A 15027-nucleotide genomic window follows, 5' to 3' on the forward strand; every position below is an offset into this window, starting at 1 on the left:
GTAACAAAGACACCCCAATGATGGCATGCCACGTCTGAATTGACAAATTTACCCTTTGACTTATAAATTGACCAAATTGAGTAATGAAATTACCTTTCTAACCTTTATCAATAAAATTTAAAAAAAAATGAAAAATTATTTTCTTTCCTTCTCTCCAATATCGTCCGTTATACACACTTTAATCACTCATGGATGTTGCCGCCGCCACCAAAACCTATATATTTCTTTGTGGTGGTGGTGAGGGATTTAGGGACGAAGAGGGCTACGATTTGGTGGTGGGTTCGAGGGAGAGGCCGTGAGTTTGGTGGTGGGTTTTTAGGGTTAGGGTTTGGCCGTGGTTGTTCTTGTTTCACCATAAAGTTTGTCGCACCTGAAACTCACCGGAACTTCACTGGTTTGGACGGTGATGATTAGAAGTTCACTGTAGCTCTTCACCAGATTGACGCACTCCGGATATTTATGGTATCGATTTAGTCCGCTGAAGGGTCTCGGTTAGAAGATGGGTGATGTTATGTACTGATGTTCTGAAGCTTGCCGGGAATGATATTGATTGAGATTTCAATTTAAAAGATGTTAGGCCGGTTCCTCATGTGCCTAAGAAGTAATCCGGCGAACCACCACCACCCACCTTTGTCACCATCCACCGCTGATGGAGCCGTCGTTGGCGGCGGCGAAGGGGGAAACAACCGAGACAGAGAAGTTGAATCGTTCTTTCCGCCGATTTCCGAGATCCGCAATGTGGAGCCAGTACCAGGAAGCAGATAGAGGACAAAAGTGTGGAACTTCGACAACTCGTCGGCAATCGGTAACGCAATCTCAGCGACTCCGCCGACTCTATCGTCCAGATGAAAGCCTTATGCATGTCCATATCCGCCATCCTCCACTCCCTCTTCGTGGAAACCCCTAAATTCACCATCTCTCCACTCCCTCTTGTGTGAATGCCCTTTTATTTATTTTTGTGGTATTATTATTTATTTTTCCCTATTTTTGTATCATAAAAATACCTTTGGTGTTGGTGGAGGACGGTGGGGATGGAAGTGAAGTTGGGGTTGGTGGTCGGTGGTGGTATGGTGTGGTGTGTTGTTTGGATTCAAGATATATACACATATATATATATATATATATATATTTACATAGAGAGAGAGAGAGAGAAGGGCTTCTGATGAAAGAAGGCGAGAGATGAGAGAGATTGGTAAGGTTTAATGATGGGTAAAAGTGTCATTTATGAATTTTAATATTTTATAATAAAATATTTAAGGGTAATATTGACATTTCACATCTTTTAAGGTATTGTTTGGATTCATTTTTTGACAGAGGGTGTCATTGTTAAAAAAAGGCTCAATTTGTATATGGCTATCATTATGACAAACATTAGGGAATGTCATTATAATTAACCTTTTTTTTTTTTGGCAAACAGAAGAAACCACATATATTACTTAAAATCAAAAGTACAAGCATCCACACAGTACAAGTAACCCATTCATTGGGCTCAGGCAAACATGCTGCTACAACAAAATCGCCCAATAGAGACATAAAGCCTACACAACCATTAACAGTAGAGTCTCTCTCCTAATCAATTTCAAGTATCAGTAATAAAAAATAAATAAACTTTAAGTAGAGTCTCTCTCCTAATCAATCTGCCCCCCAACTGCCACCAAAGTTATTTTGTGAGTAACTTAAAAATCTTTAGAATTTTTTTAATTGATCCTCCCAAAAACATTTCAAAACTATGAGTAAATGAGTAATTTTATGACTACTCATTATACAAGTAACTAAAGTAAAATTCTATTTTGTTTCTCGTAATCTTGTTTCATTAAAATTTAGGAAATTTTGTTTAGTAATGTTATATTATTTTTCTTAATTTTTCATAAAGGTAATAATAAATATTTCTTTCAAAGTGTACTCAAAATACTCATTTTTCTTTTAAACTTTCAAAAATTGAATTTTCTTTGAAATTACTCTTTTTATTTGTAGCTTATTGTTTATATATAAGTTTTTGTCTCTACCGTTTTGTTAAACCCTTGTTTTTTCACTTTTTGAATTGTATTTTTCTCAATATATATACTAATAAGAATAATAATACAAAAAAAATTATAATACAATTAACTTATAAATTCGAATTTAAACTTCACGATACTAAATAGGTTTTGCCCAAATAAAAAATTCTGGCTCTGAGCCTCCGCCCTTGGAAACTAACATCGTCGACTATAAAAAGAGAAGAAAAACTAGTAGTATATAGCACAATCAAAAGACTAACTTTAATATTATAATAAAAAAAAAAATTAATCCTCTTAATACATATTTACTCTTTACTATATTATTATACAAGCCCAACCGTGTAAGAGTTTATGCCAAAATGTCATACATATAAAAACACTACCTTTTGCAACATCATCTTGAAAAATAAAAACAGTCGAAAGTAACATAATTTTTGTTTGAATGTGTCCAAGTGGGACAGACTACACATGCAAACAATTGAAGAAGAAACACAACGAAACAACACATAAACTGGAGACATACCTAGACTTGATAGCTGGTGGAAACTGTTGGAAATAGTGGCCTAGTTACACACACAACACTATACTATTTGGAAGAGAATAGAAATGGAGGAAAATACTTTTTATTTCACTTCCAAATAGTATAGTGTTGTGTGTGTAACTAGGCCACTATTTCCAACAAAGTGGTATCAGAGCTAGTTTGTGAGAGAGAGAAGAAATGGCAAACAATTCGGTTCCATTTCAAATGCCTCGATTCACCAAAGATAACTATGAAAATTGGTGTATCCGTATGAAGGCAATATTGGGAGCACAAGATGTGTGGGAAGTTGTTTCCAAAGGTTATGATGAGCCAGAAGATGAGGCAACTTTGTCTCAAGCCGAAAAAGATGTTTTACAAGCTATAAGAAAGAAGGACCAAAAGGCGGTGATGACCATCCATCAATGTTTGGATGATGGAATGCTATAAAGAGTTGCTAGTGCAGAAAATGCAAAGCAACTATGGGAGATTCTTCAAAATTCCTTCCAAGGAGTTGATAAAGTGAAGAAGGTTCGCCTCCAAACGTTACGGGGTGAATTTGAAGCATTGCATATGAAGGAATCTAAATCAATTTCAGATTATTTTTCGAGGGTCCTGGCTATTGTAAATCAACTAAGGAGATATGGCGAAACCACCATGACTGATACAAGGGTCGTTGAAAAGATCCTTCGGTCGTTGGATTCCAAATTCAACTACATTGTTGTAGCCATTGAAGAGTCAAAGGATTTGGATTCCATGATTGTTGATCAACTCATGGGTTCGTTGCAAGCTCATGAAGAAAAGGTGGTGAAGAAACAAGAAGCATTGGAGCAAGTGCTACAAACAAAGTTTTCGTTGAACGAAAGAGACGAAAAACATGGAGGAAATCAAAGGGGCCGAGGACGTAGAAATGCACGTGGCCGAGGAAGAGGAGAAAGAAGCGGTCAACACACAACCAACAATGAAGAAAAAATCCATGACTCACAACAAATAAGAGGTCGTGGTAGAGGAAATTACTCAAGGTCATATGGAAGGAGGTATGATAAGTCTCAAATTCAATGTTATAATTGTCAAAAGTATGGTCATTATGCTTCGGAATGTAGAAATGTTGCTAATGATGTTGAAGAAAAGGCGAATTATGTTGATGAAGAAGTGGAGCCTACTTTGTTGTTAGCATATAAATGTGAAAGGAGTGATCAAGAAGATGTGTGGTATCTTGACACCGGTGCTAGCAACCATATGTGTGGTAGCAAAGAGAAGTTTGTTGATATTGATGAATCAATAAATGGCAAGGTAACATTTGGAGACTTATCACAAATTCCGGTAAGAGGGAAAGGTAAAATATTGATTCGTTTGAGGAATGGGCATCATCAATTCATCTCTAATGTTTATTATGTGCCTAATATGAAGAACAATATTTTGAGTTTGGGACAACTCTTAGAAAAAGGCTACAATATTTCCCTGAAGGATTGTAGTCTTTCGATAAGAGACCCATTGGGTAATTTGATTGCCAAGGTTCCAATGACAAAGAACCGGATGTTTTTGCTAAATATTCAAGCCGACGAGGCTAAATGTTTGAAGGCTTGTGTTAATGATTTAACTTGGCTTTGGCACTTGAGACTTGGGCACTTGAATTTTGGAGGATTAGAGTTGTTGGCCAAAAAGAAGATGGTGAAGGGATTGCCTTTCATTGGCAATCCAAATCAATTATGTGAAGGATGTCTCGTTGGAAAGCAATCAAGGAAAAGTTTTCCTAAAGAAGCTACCACAAGAGCTACGACGCCACTACAACTTATCCATTCGGATGTTTGTGGTCCAATTTCTCCATCATCATTTGGTAAGAATAATTATTTTTTATTATTCATTGATGATTTTAGCCGAAAAACATGGGTGTATTTTCTTAAACAAAAATCGGAGGTGTGTGAAATTTTTTAAAAATTTAGAGCACTTGTTGAAAAACAAAGTGGCTATGATGTAAAGGCTCTTCGATCTGATAGAGGTGGTGAATTCACATCAAATAATTTCAAAAAATTTTGTGAAGAAAATGGAATTCACCATCCTTCAACGGTTCCGAGATCGCCCCAACAAAATGGAGTTGTAGAAAGGAAGAACAGAACCATTCTCAATATGGCTCGAAGCATGTTGAAAAATAAGGAAATGCCTAAAGAATTTTGGGCTGAAGCGGTTGATTGTGCGGTGTACTTGTCCAATCGGTGTCCTACTAGAAGTGTGCAAAACAAAACACCACAAGAAACATGGAGCGGAAGAAAGCCAAGTGTCTCTCATTTGCGGGTTTTTGGGAGCATTGCCCATGTGCACGTGCCGGATGAAAGGAGGACCAAGTTAGACAACAAAAGTGAAAAAATGGTGTTCATTGGCTATGATGCAAATTCCAAAGGCTACAAGTTATACAATCCAAGCAATGGGAAGATTGTCATTAGTAGAGATGTTGAATTCGAAGAGGGAGCCACATGGGATTGGAACACTCCAAATGAAGATTATAATATTTTTTCAATTTTTGATGAGGAGCAAGAAAATGAAGGCATGGAGCAGCCCATTTCTCCACCAACATCACCTCCACCGCCATCAATTCAAGATCAATCAACTCCATCATCATCAAGTTCAAGTGACACACCACCACTTCGCATGAGGAGTCTTCGTGACATATATGACGAAACAGATGAGGTAACGGAAAGGTTAGGTGATCTAACACTTTTTTGTCTCTTTGCGGATTGTGAACCCGTAGGATTTGAAGAGGCGGCACAAGACAAAAAATGGAGAAATGCTATGGATGAAGAAATTAAATCCATAGAGAAGAATGACACATGGGAGCTTGCTACACTTCCAAAAGAGCAAAAGGCAATTGGTGTCAAATGGGTGTATAAAGCAAAGAATAATGCAAATGGTGAAGTTGAAAAATATAAAGCAAGATTGGTCGCCAAGGGGTACAACCAAAAGCCCGGAATTGACTATGATGAGGTATTTGCACCCGTAGCTCGTTTGGAAACAATTAGATTGTTAATTTCTTTGGCAGCCCAGAACAATTGGAGAATCCACCAAATGGATGTGAAATCGGCTTTCTTGAATGGCTTTCTTGAAGAAGAGGTGTATGTTCAACAACCCATGGGCTATGTTGTAAAGGGGCAAGAAAACAGAGTCTTGAAATTGAAGAAGGCTTTATATGGCTTGAAGCAAGCACCAAGAGCGTGTAATAAGCGAATTGACAAATATTTTCAAGACAATAATTTTTCAAAGTGCCCATATGAACATGCTCTTTACTCCAAAGTAAGTGAGAATGGAGATGTATTTTTTGTTTGCTTGTATATGGATGATTTAATCTTCACAGGTAGCAATCCAAAAATGTTTGAAGATTTCAAGAAGGTTATGGCTCGAGAGTTCGAGATGACAGATATTGGCATCATGGCTTATTATCTTGGCATTGAGGTCAAGCAAATGAAGGATGGAATTTTCATTCACCAAGAAGGCTATGCTAAGAAAATTCTTAAGAAATTCAAGATGGAAGATTGTAAATTGGTGAACACGCCCATGGAAGTTGGAATTAAATTGTCAAGAGATGAAGATGGAGAGACGGTGGATCCAACATTTTTCAAAAGTCTTGTTGGAAGCTTGAGATACTTAACATGCACAAGGCTCCGTTATTGCGGTTGGGCTTGTTAGTCGGTTTATGGAAAGACCCACCATAACTCATTTCAAGGCGGCTAAGAGGATTCTTCGTTACATCAAAGGTACCCTTGATTTTGGGTTATTCTATTCATTTTCTAATGATTTCAAGCTTGTGGGTTATTGTGATAGCGATTGGGCCGGAGATTTGGATGATAGAAAAAGTACTTCGGGCTATTGTTTTTTCATGGGAAATACTGCTTTTACATGGTGTTCAAAGAAGCAACCCATTGTCACCCTCTCAACTTGTGAAGCAGAATATGTTGCAGCCACTTCATGTGTTTGTCAAGCAATTTGGTTGAGGAATTTGTTGAAGGAATTACACATGCTACAAGAAGAGTCAACTGAGATTTTTGTGGACAACAAATCAGCAATTGCTTTGGCCAAGAATCCGGTGTTTCATGAACGAAGCAAGCATATTGATACAAGATTTCATTTCATTAGAGAATGTATAACTAAGAAGGAGGTGGAGCTCAAGTTCATCAAGTCACAAGATCAAGTTGCGGATATTTTCACCAAGCCCCTCAAGTTTGCAGATTTTCACAAGTTTAGGAGTTTGTTTGGAGTTGAAAAAAAATCAAGTTTAAGAGGGGGTGTTAGAAATTAAACTTTATTTTATTTGGTATTTTATATTTATGTGAGTTTTTTATTGGAGTTAGTGGGGGGCATGAGAGTTACAACTAGTAAATGGTCATGTTAGTGGGTTAGTGGGAGTTTTGCCTACTAAATGGTCATGTTAGTGGGTTAGTGGGAGTTTTGCCTACTAAATGATATGTTAGTGGGGTTTTAAGTTTCATTTACATTTATGTTTTGAAACCTATATAAACCCATGCATTGTACTCATTTTCTATGAAGTGAAATAAAAAGTATTTTCCTCCATTTCTATTCTCTTCCAAATAGTATAGTGTTGTGTGTGTAACTAGGCCACTATTTCCAACAGAAACTCCATGCTACATCTGAAATTATTTTCTTGATGTCACCATGAATGAAGAAGATGAACTCGTCAAATTTAGCTTCTTCGCTTGCTGTTTTTCTTCCTTCCTCGCTTCTTTTGGTTCCTTCCAAAAGTGTTGACAAACCATTCATGATACCTTGCTGTCAGAGTGTGCCCAATGATCAGTCCAACTGCCAACCCACCTCCATACCCTATGCATATCACAGTCCAATCACTTTTGTCAATTGAAACCCATGAATCATCACCTTGCTTGAATTTTGAAAGTGTTGGTGGTGGTGATGCTACTAAATTTCCACATTTCTTGGACAAAGGCTTTTCACACAATCCTGAATTCCCTTTATACGAACTGTTTTCAAATGTATCAAATTGCCTTCCTTGTGGAATAGAACCTGTGAGATGATTATGAGAGACATCGAAGATTTCAAGGAAGTTGAGTTGAATTAGCTGCAAAGGTATCTCTCTTGAGAACTTGTTTTGAGAAAGGTCCAACGATTCAAGCTCAGTTAGATTCCCTAATGAAGATGGAAGTTGACCAATGAGATTGTTGTTGGAAAGGTTGAGCATGTGACGACACTTAAGAATTCCTATAGAATCCGAAATCTCTCCTTCAAATCTGTTACCCGAGAGATTAATGGCAGTGAAGCTATTTAGGATAAACAAATACACTATTGGCACACCTTTGTTTGTCAGTGACAATGCGTAAGTACTGTAATTGTTAACAAGATCGTCTACTCACTCAATTCTCCCAGTGTGTGCCGATTGATTAACATAAGTAGTTTTCATGGCTGTCCAGGTCTGGAAGTAATCGGAAGGTAACTTACTTGTAAAACCATTATGAGAGACATCAAGAATCTGCAACTTGGGAAAAGCAAAGCTTGTGTCAGGGTTCCGTATTGCACCATGGAATCTATTGAATCGCAAAATCAGAATCTTCGACTCTGAAAGTGTTCCTAGCCAAAAGGGAAAAATATCATTGATCTGATTGTTCCCAAGATCAAGACTCTCCAGAAGTGAGCAATTGATCAATGATCTTGGCACTGGCCCTACCAATTGGTTTTGACTCAAATTGATCATCGTTAGTTGGGTTCCATTCTTGTATGTTTGAGGAATGGGGCCGCCCAACTTATTGTTTCGAAGATTCAATAATGTTAGACGATCAGAAAAATTGGCCAAGCATTGGGGAATGATTCCACTCAGGATGTTATAAGATAAATCCAGGACATCAAGAGAACTTGCATTGCAGATTAGTAGTGGAATCTGCCCAGTCAGTTTGTTGTTTGCGACATTATAAACCAAGGTGGATGATGGTGGGACGGGGAGTGATCCTTGCAGCTTGTTAAGACTAAGGTCTAAAATGCGCAGTGTGCCCCATGGAAGGGCTAAAGGAGGAGGTTGATGAAAGCCAGTTATAAAGTTTTGAGAAAGGTCAAGGGTAGACAGAGTTTGTGTACTCATGTTCCATATCCATGTAGGCAGGGGGCCTTGAATGCGGTTGTTGCTGAGGTTTAACTGCTGCAACTCATCTTGAGTTTTCAAGAAATCTGGAAACTCAATTAAGTTGCATGACACCAATTGGAGATTATTAAACTTTGGAAGAATGGAATTGGTGTAAATGCTATCGCTGAGCAGTGTTAGTTGGTTATATGACAGCTGAAGAGCAGTAAGATTTTTCAAGGTAAGAAACAAGTCTGGCTTCACTCTTCCACTAAGGTTGTTGAAACCAATAGAAAGAACTTGTAGACTTACAAGTTGATATCGACTCTGGAATGGGACCATGTAACATATTATATGAAAGGTCTAGCAACGTTAATTGGGTCAGATTCATGAGCCAAGAAGGGATTTGACCAGTTAGCTGAGTAGAGCTCATGTACAATCTTTCAAGTTGTGTAATATTACCAATCCAAGGCGGCATTGACCCTGCTGAGAAGTTGTTTCCAGAAAGTTTCAAATGAAGGAGTTGTGAAAGATTACTAATTGAAGACAGCATTGACCCTGAGAAATTGCGATATGAGATATCCAAATGATTCAAAGATTCAAGGTATCCGATTGAATTTGGCAGCTCCCCAAAAAAGTTTGTTCTCGCCAGTATCAACTCCTTGAGTAGACTCCTCCTAGAAAATTCAGGCAAGTAACCGTTGAGATCTGGATTGTAATGCACGCTAAGAAACTGTAGGTTTGGTAACTTAAAAATGTCTGCCGGAAATTCACCTTGTAATTGACAACTTTCGAAATGCAGAGAAGTTAAAGATGAAAAATTAGCCAAAATGTGAGATACTGTACAAGATATGTTCACCTCATTGAGGTAAAGTTCTTTTAAATTCATCACATTCTGAACCAAGCTTGTTAGACCAGGCTTTAAGAGCTTCAGTTTTGAATTTCTTGAGAGATCAAGAGAATTTAATTTGGTTAAATTTGAAAATTCCAATGGCATTTGACCAGCAAATTCGGTGTATGAGAGATTGAGATAAATTAACCTAGAAAGAAGTCCAACTGCAAATGGGATTTGAGATTCATTGAAGTAATTGTCAGCAAGCTTGAGTGTCTGATGGTGAGCAAGGTGGAAGAGGGTACTGCTGGTGTTGATAAAACCAGAGAGAAAACTACTACTGAGGTCAAGGCCAACTGCTGGTGTTGATAAAACCAGAGAGAAAACTACTACTGAGGTCAAGGCCAATGACACGGCCGGTGTCATCATCACAAGTGACACCGTCCCATGAGCAGCAATCACTACTACTGATATTCCACGATGCAACTTTCGGATAAGCTGAAGGATCCGCAGATATAAAATCAGACTTTATAATAGAAAAGGGTTTGATTGAATTGAATCAAAGCAGAGCTGTCATCGTGGTGGCAGAGTGGGTTTTGTTGGTGCAGAGAAGGGAAAGAGTGAACAAGCATGAAGTAATGAGATGTAATGATGATGAGTAGGAAGAAGAGCAAGTAGTGCAACAATAATATTGGTGAAGAACCACCCATTCTCAATTATATGATATATAAAATTCTCTTTCGTTGGCACTTATATAAGTATATATGATAATCAAGAGGTGGTGTTTATATAGAAGAATAATAACAAAATGAAATTTATATCCCACGTAATCTTGTTGAGTCAAGTCAAGTGGAGAGATAGTAATTGAAGTAAAAAAAGGGGCAATTCTTTATATTCAACAGAAGTTTGCATCCTCAAGTCTCCCCTCTTAATTAAGGATAAGGACTTAAAATTACAATTTTTTTCCACATCGTCAAGTCTCCCCTGCATAATTGATACTTTTCAAAGAGGGACATATTCCTCTTAATTTCCACTTTGCTACTTTCTGCCAAAATATCATCACCACACACAAAAGATATTGTTGGGATGGTTCTGGACCTTCTGGTGTACACTAATTAAATTGATGTAAACGTGGATTTTGGGAGTAAAATCAAAATTCCACCCCATTACAATTCCACATAAGCTTATTAATTTCTCATAAGTATATGTATGTATATAAAATTATTCTATTATATTATTGATTTCTTCTTTTTGTTTGTTTTTAATGATTTTTTAGATTTCCAAGGATAACAAATTCAAGAAACCAAAATTTTATACTTTTACCAAAAAAAATAATTATTTTAAGTTGTGAAATAATGGGTTTCAAAAAATGACATTAGACCCCCAAAAAAGTTTTTGAACTCATATTTTACTTGTTTTTCTTTTGTTTTATTAGAAAAATAGATTAGCAGAGTTCTCCAATTTATGTATTCCAAACTTTATAATTGTTTCAAAAAATATACTAGTTACACTCCATTTTATAGAATTAATTGTATCATTTCTTTTATTTAAAATAACCCGCACTTCTCCAACCCGTCATGTTATTATCGTGCACTGAGTTCACTAGTGTTATAATCTTAGATAAATAACATGTACTTCTCCAATCCGTCATGTTATTATCGTGCACTAAGTTCAATAGTACTAGAATTTACATAAACGGTTGGCTAAGTTCAGTTCTGATTCTAATGTAAGATTAGAGGTACAGGAGAAATCTTTTACCACACTTATGGCTAAACTTCAATCCCCATTGGCTTGTATTTTAGATAACTAGTTATTTAAAATTCATAAATACGGAGTATAATTTTTTTAAATTCATCATGGTATATTTCTCACCTAATTAAATCTAAATCAACTAGGAAAAAAAAATCTAAATTTTTGTCTTTTGTGAATTTTTTCCATAATTGTCTCTTTGCGAAATTTCCTTCACCATCTTTATCACTATGACTTTGTTGTAGTCCAGCTGTCCGACTTTGTCAATTTGAAATTATTCAGCATAAACATTCTGAAGACAATGAGAGCCGTGTAAGAATGCTTGGTGATTTTCTCGGTGTCTAGAAACATAATCAAACTCAAATGAAGCAGGTAATACTGAGAAGTGGGTTTGAAGGGGAATGATAACTTTAGTTATGAAGAAAAGGAAATGGAAGGATAATTTTAATTTGGTATCGTATTTGGTTGATTAATGAAGTGAAAGAAAGGGAAGAACAATAATTACGTTTGGAAAAAGAAAATGAAAGAAAAAAAAGGGAATTATTTTAATAAATTGATCATTATACCCTTATATATATGTATATGTATATATATATATATACCGTCTCTAGACCCATAAGAAAAGAAAAAAAAAATTCAGCCTCTATTCTCATTCTCAACTCCGTCTCTCTATTCTCGTTCTCAACGCCAAACTTCTCTCTCTCTCTCTCTCTCTCTCTGTGTGCAACTGCAAACTACTACAAGAATCAGAAGTTCAAAACCCATATATTTCAGTTTATATATTTGTCTGCAAGAATCAAAACTTCAAAACCCATATCGGCATCATTTCAGATTGTTCAAAAAATCAAAACCCATATCAGATTGTTCAAAAAATCAAATCCCATATCAGTTTCCATCGCCCGGTGTTCCAATTCGGGTTCGCCGTTCGCAAGCTTTAGCCGCTGGCCCTCTTTCTCTCAACTCTCAAGCTTGCCCCTCTCTCTCTCTGAAACTGCTAAATCAACTAATCAAGGTCTGTAATTCTTGTTTTGCAAACTAAATTCACATGTAATCAAGGGCAAAATTGGCATCTGAAATCACACACCAACCCTCTCCTTCCTTTCCCTTCATTTCCTCCCATTTTTGGAAGGCTAAGAAATTTATTGTTGAAGGCTTGTGCTAACCCTCCAAACCCTTCCCTTCCCTTCCCTTCCAACAATTTTTGCCAAATACAAATTTTTAATCCCTCTCTATCACCTTCCCTTCTCTTTCCTCCCTTTTCCATTACACTAAACTGACCCTAAAGGTCATTGGTGTTCTCAAATGACAACTTTTCTCACCAACACGTTTGTAATTTGAATAAATTTTTATTAGTAGTAATATTGTATCATGTTAAAGTTGTTGTACTTGAAAAACAAGTTTTCACACCGGCTAATTTTTGTAATTCTTTGTTTACAAATTTTTTCTCAAGCATCTATAAAAAAAAGGTGGGGTTTTGTTGTTGATGCCAAAAATCTACACGATCCGGAGTCTGTGACAATTTCTGCAAGACAAGAGAAGTGATGACTGGCGTGGTGTCGGCTGGGTGCACTCCGACGGTCAAGTTAGTACTCGACGATTAAATATCCAATAAAGATTCAATATGAAATTTATGGCCTACCTTTTTAGGTTGACTGATCCTTTCTTTTATAGAAGTATTAATGGTAGTGGTTGTTGAAGCGAGATTCTCCCTGATCCAAGATGATATCGTTCCCTTCTTACAGGAATGGTAACTTTGGTTACATATGGTAACCAGATATTTTTTATAATTCCATAGAGATTTTGGGTAAGATAAATCCCTTACCTTTATCTTATTTCTCTTTTGACTTTGAGTTGCCTATTATTTTTATCCTTATCAGTTGCCCCCCATTCTCGTGCTTGCTTGTCAAGTATCGAGAATGTCAAACGTGTTTTTTTTTTAGTGACGTCTCTTTGGCATAAATCAATCTCTTTTTAGGTTAACCCTTGTTGGGCGACCTTTTTTTGGTTGATCTCTTAAGATTTGCCCAAACTTCATGAGCTGAGGGAGTAGGCTATCTTAAGCTGAATGAGCTTACCTTTTTAAAAAAAAAAAGGAAGTATATTTACGAGCTTTACTCAGCTCGCCCCTTAAAAAGGAAAATATATTTTACGAGCTTCACTCAACTCGCCCTTTAAAAAGGGAAGTATATTTTACAAGTTTATTTCAACCCCTTTTAATACGGGGGACAGGACAACAATTACGAGCTTCATTTAGCTCGGGCCCTTATAGTACGGGGCACTTTTATATCAATCCTTTATAATACGGGGATAGTAATTATGAGCTTCATTCAACTCGCCATTTAAAAAGGAAAATATATTTTACGAACTTCACTCAGCTCGCCCTTTAAAAAGGGAAGTATATTTTACAAGTTGATTTCAACCCCTTTTAATACGGAGGACAACAATTACGAGCTTCATTTAGCTCGGGCCCTTATAGTACGGGGCGCTTTTATATCAATCCCTTATAATACGGGGATAGTAATTACGAGCTTCATTCAACTCGCCATTTAAAAAGGAAAATATATTTTACGAGCTTCACTCAGCTCGCCCTTTAAAAAGGGAAGTATATTTTACAAGTTGATTTCAACCCCTTTTAATACGGAGAACAACAATTACGAGCTTCATTCAGCTCAGGCCCTTATAGTACGGGGCGCTTTTCTATCAATCCCTTATAATACGGGGAATGGCAATTACGAGCTTCATGAACTTATCCTTTTAATATGGGAGGTTCATCCTCGTGAGTAAGAGTTTCGTGAGCTCGTATCTTTAATAAGAGAGGTTAACTTTCTGCCCCCATTCCCAAGCTTGCCTCTCACGCACAAGGAACACTAATGTTCTCTTTCTATTTGCAAAGTTAGCAAAGCAAAAATAAAAGGAGAGATGTACAGTTTGAACGGATAATATATATACATATTTATATATATCAGAATTGGTACAATTAATGCAAAAACTTATCATTGAGCATCGTAGGACCAAAATCATCAATGGAGTTAGTGATTGTTCTCTAAAATAAGAAACTTTTTTTTTTTAAACCCTATGAACAGTACCCGCGGGTACTATTCATGTGAATAGAATAGTACTCACAAAATAAATTTTTTTTTTCTACACCCTGTGAACAGTACCCGCAGGTACTATTCCCACGGGTACTATTCATATGAATAGTACTCACAAAACATTTTTTTTTTTTTTTTTTTTTTTTTTTTTTTTTTTTTTTTTTTTTTTTGTGAACAATACCCTCAAAGCGTAGTATTTTATCGGAGGGTCCCCAAGTGAACTACATCATTATATAGGTGAACAATATTTTGCAGACAGTTGGAAACACATAAAAAATTGTTTCTCTTTAAATCATGTGAGGAAGTGTACACATATATTTTGATATACGCGTAATGCATGAAACTTACCTGGTTAAGAGCGATGATGAAACAACTGCTGGCGGTCGGGCAGGACTTTCTAGCAATTTTACCGGATTGAGCAACTGTACCCTTACTTTTGGCCATACAATCCATGAACTGTTCTCTTTCTTTTAGAGAAAGCCAGATTGTAAAGGGACTGAATTGCTTTTAAGTTTTGTCGTAGATTTTCCTTGAACGAACCATAATTTGTTGGGACTAATATACGTTCCCACAGACGGCGCCAACTGTTGATGCCAAAAATCTATACGCTCCGGAGTCTGTGACAATTCCTGCAAGACAAGAGAAGTGATGACCGGTGTGGTGCCGGCCGGGTGCACTCCGACGGTCAAGTTAGTACTCGACGATTAAATATCCGATAAAGATTCAATATGAAATTTATGGCCTACCTTTTTAGGTTGACTGATCCTTTC

General features: G+C 36.8%; 2 protein-coding genes across 2 annotated transcripts; both read right to left on the reverse strand.

The window, feature by feature from the left end:
- Positions 1-7116: 7116 nt before the first annotated feature.
- Positions 7117-7717, reverse strand: LOC132307471 (receptor-like protein 9DC3). The gene has a single exon (XM_059805252.1). The coding sequence runs from the start codon at positions 7712-7714 to the stop codon at positions 7205-7207; it is 510 nt and encodes a 169-aa protein (XP_059661235.1). The 5' UTR covers positions 7715-7717; the 3' UTR covers positions 7117-7204.
- A 165-nt stretch (positions 7718-7882) lies between these two features.
- On the reverse strand, positions 7883-14710 carry LOC132309653 (receptor-like protein 7). The gene is made up of 3 exons (XM_059807939.1): positions 14606-14710; positions 8897-9914; positions 7883-8691 (listed from the first exon to the last, which is right to left on the reverse strand). Exons 1-3 carry the CDS (start codon positions 14708-14710, stop codon positions 7883-7885), a joined length of 1932 nt encoding a protein of 643 aa, XP_059663922.1.
- Between the last annotated feature and the right edge of the window lie 317 nt (positions 14711-15027).

The sequence above is a fragment of the Cornus florida genome, unplaced genomic scaffold, assembly GCF_030987335.1.
Source record: "Cornus florida cultivar Cherokee Brave unplaced genomic scaffold, ASM3098733v1 CherokeeBrave_3.0.0_Hap2_Chr05, whole genome shotgun sequence".
NCBI lineage: Eukaryota > Viridiplantae > Streptophyta > Magnoliopsida > Cornales > Cornaceae > Cornus > Cornus florida.

What these genes read in the sequence shown, in the direction of transcription:
- LOC132309653 (XM_059807939.1), bottom strand. Translation starts at nt 14,710, where the DNA reads ATGGATTGTATGGCCAAAAGTAAGGGTACAGTTGCTCAATCCGGTAAA. An exon ending in TCATCATCGCTCTTAACCAG is followed by an intron (nt 9,915 to 14,605) that starts GTAAGTTTCATG and finishes CGGATCCTTCAG; the next exon opens with CTTATCCGAAAGTTGCATCG. An exon ending in TCCAGAGTCGATATCAACTT is followed by an intron (nt 8,692 to 8,896) that starts GTAAGTCTACAA and finishes TTGAGTTTCCAG; the next exon opens with ATTTCTTGAAAACTCAAGAT.
- LOC132307471 (XM_059805252.1), bottom strand. Translation starts at nt 7,714, where the DNA reads ATGCTCAACCTTTCCAACAACAATCTCATTGGTCAACTTCCATCTTCA.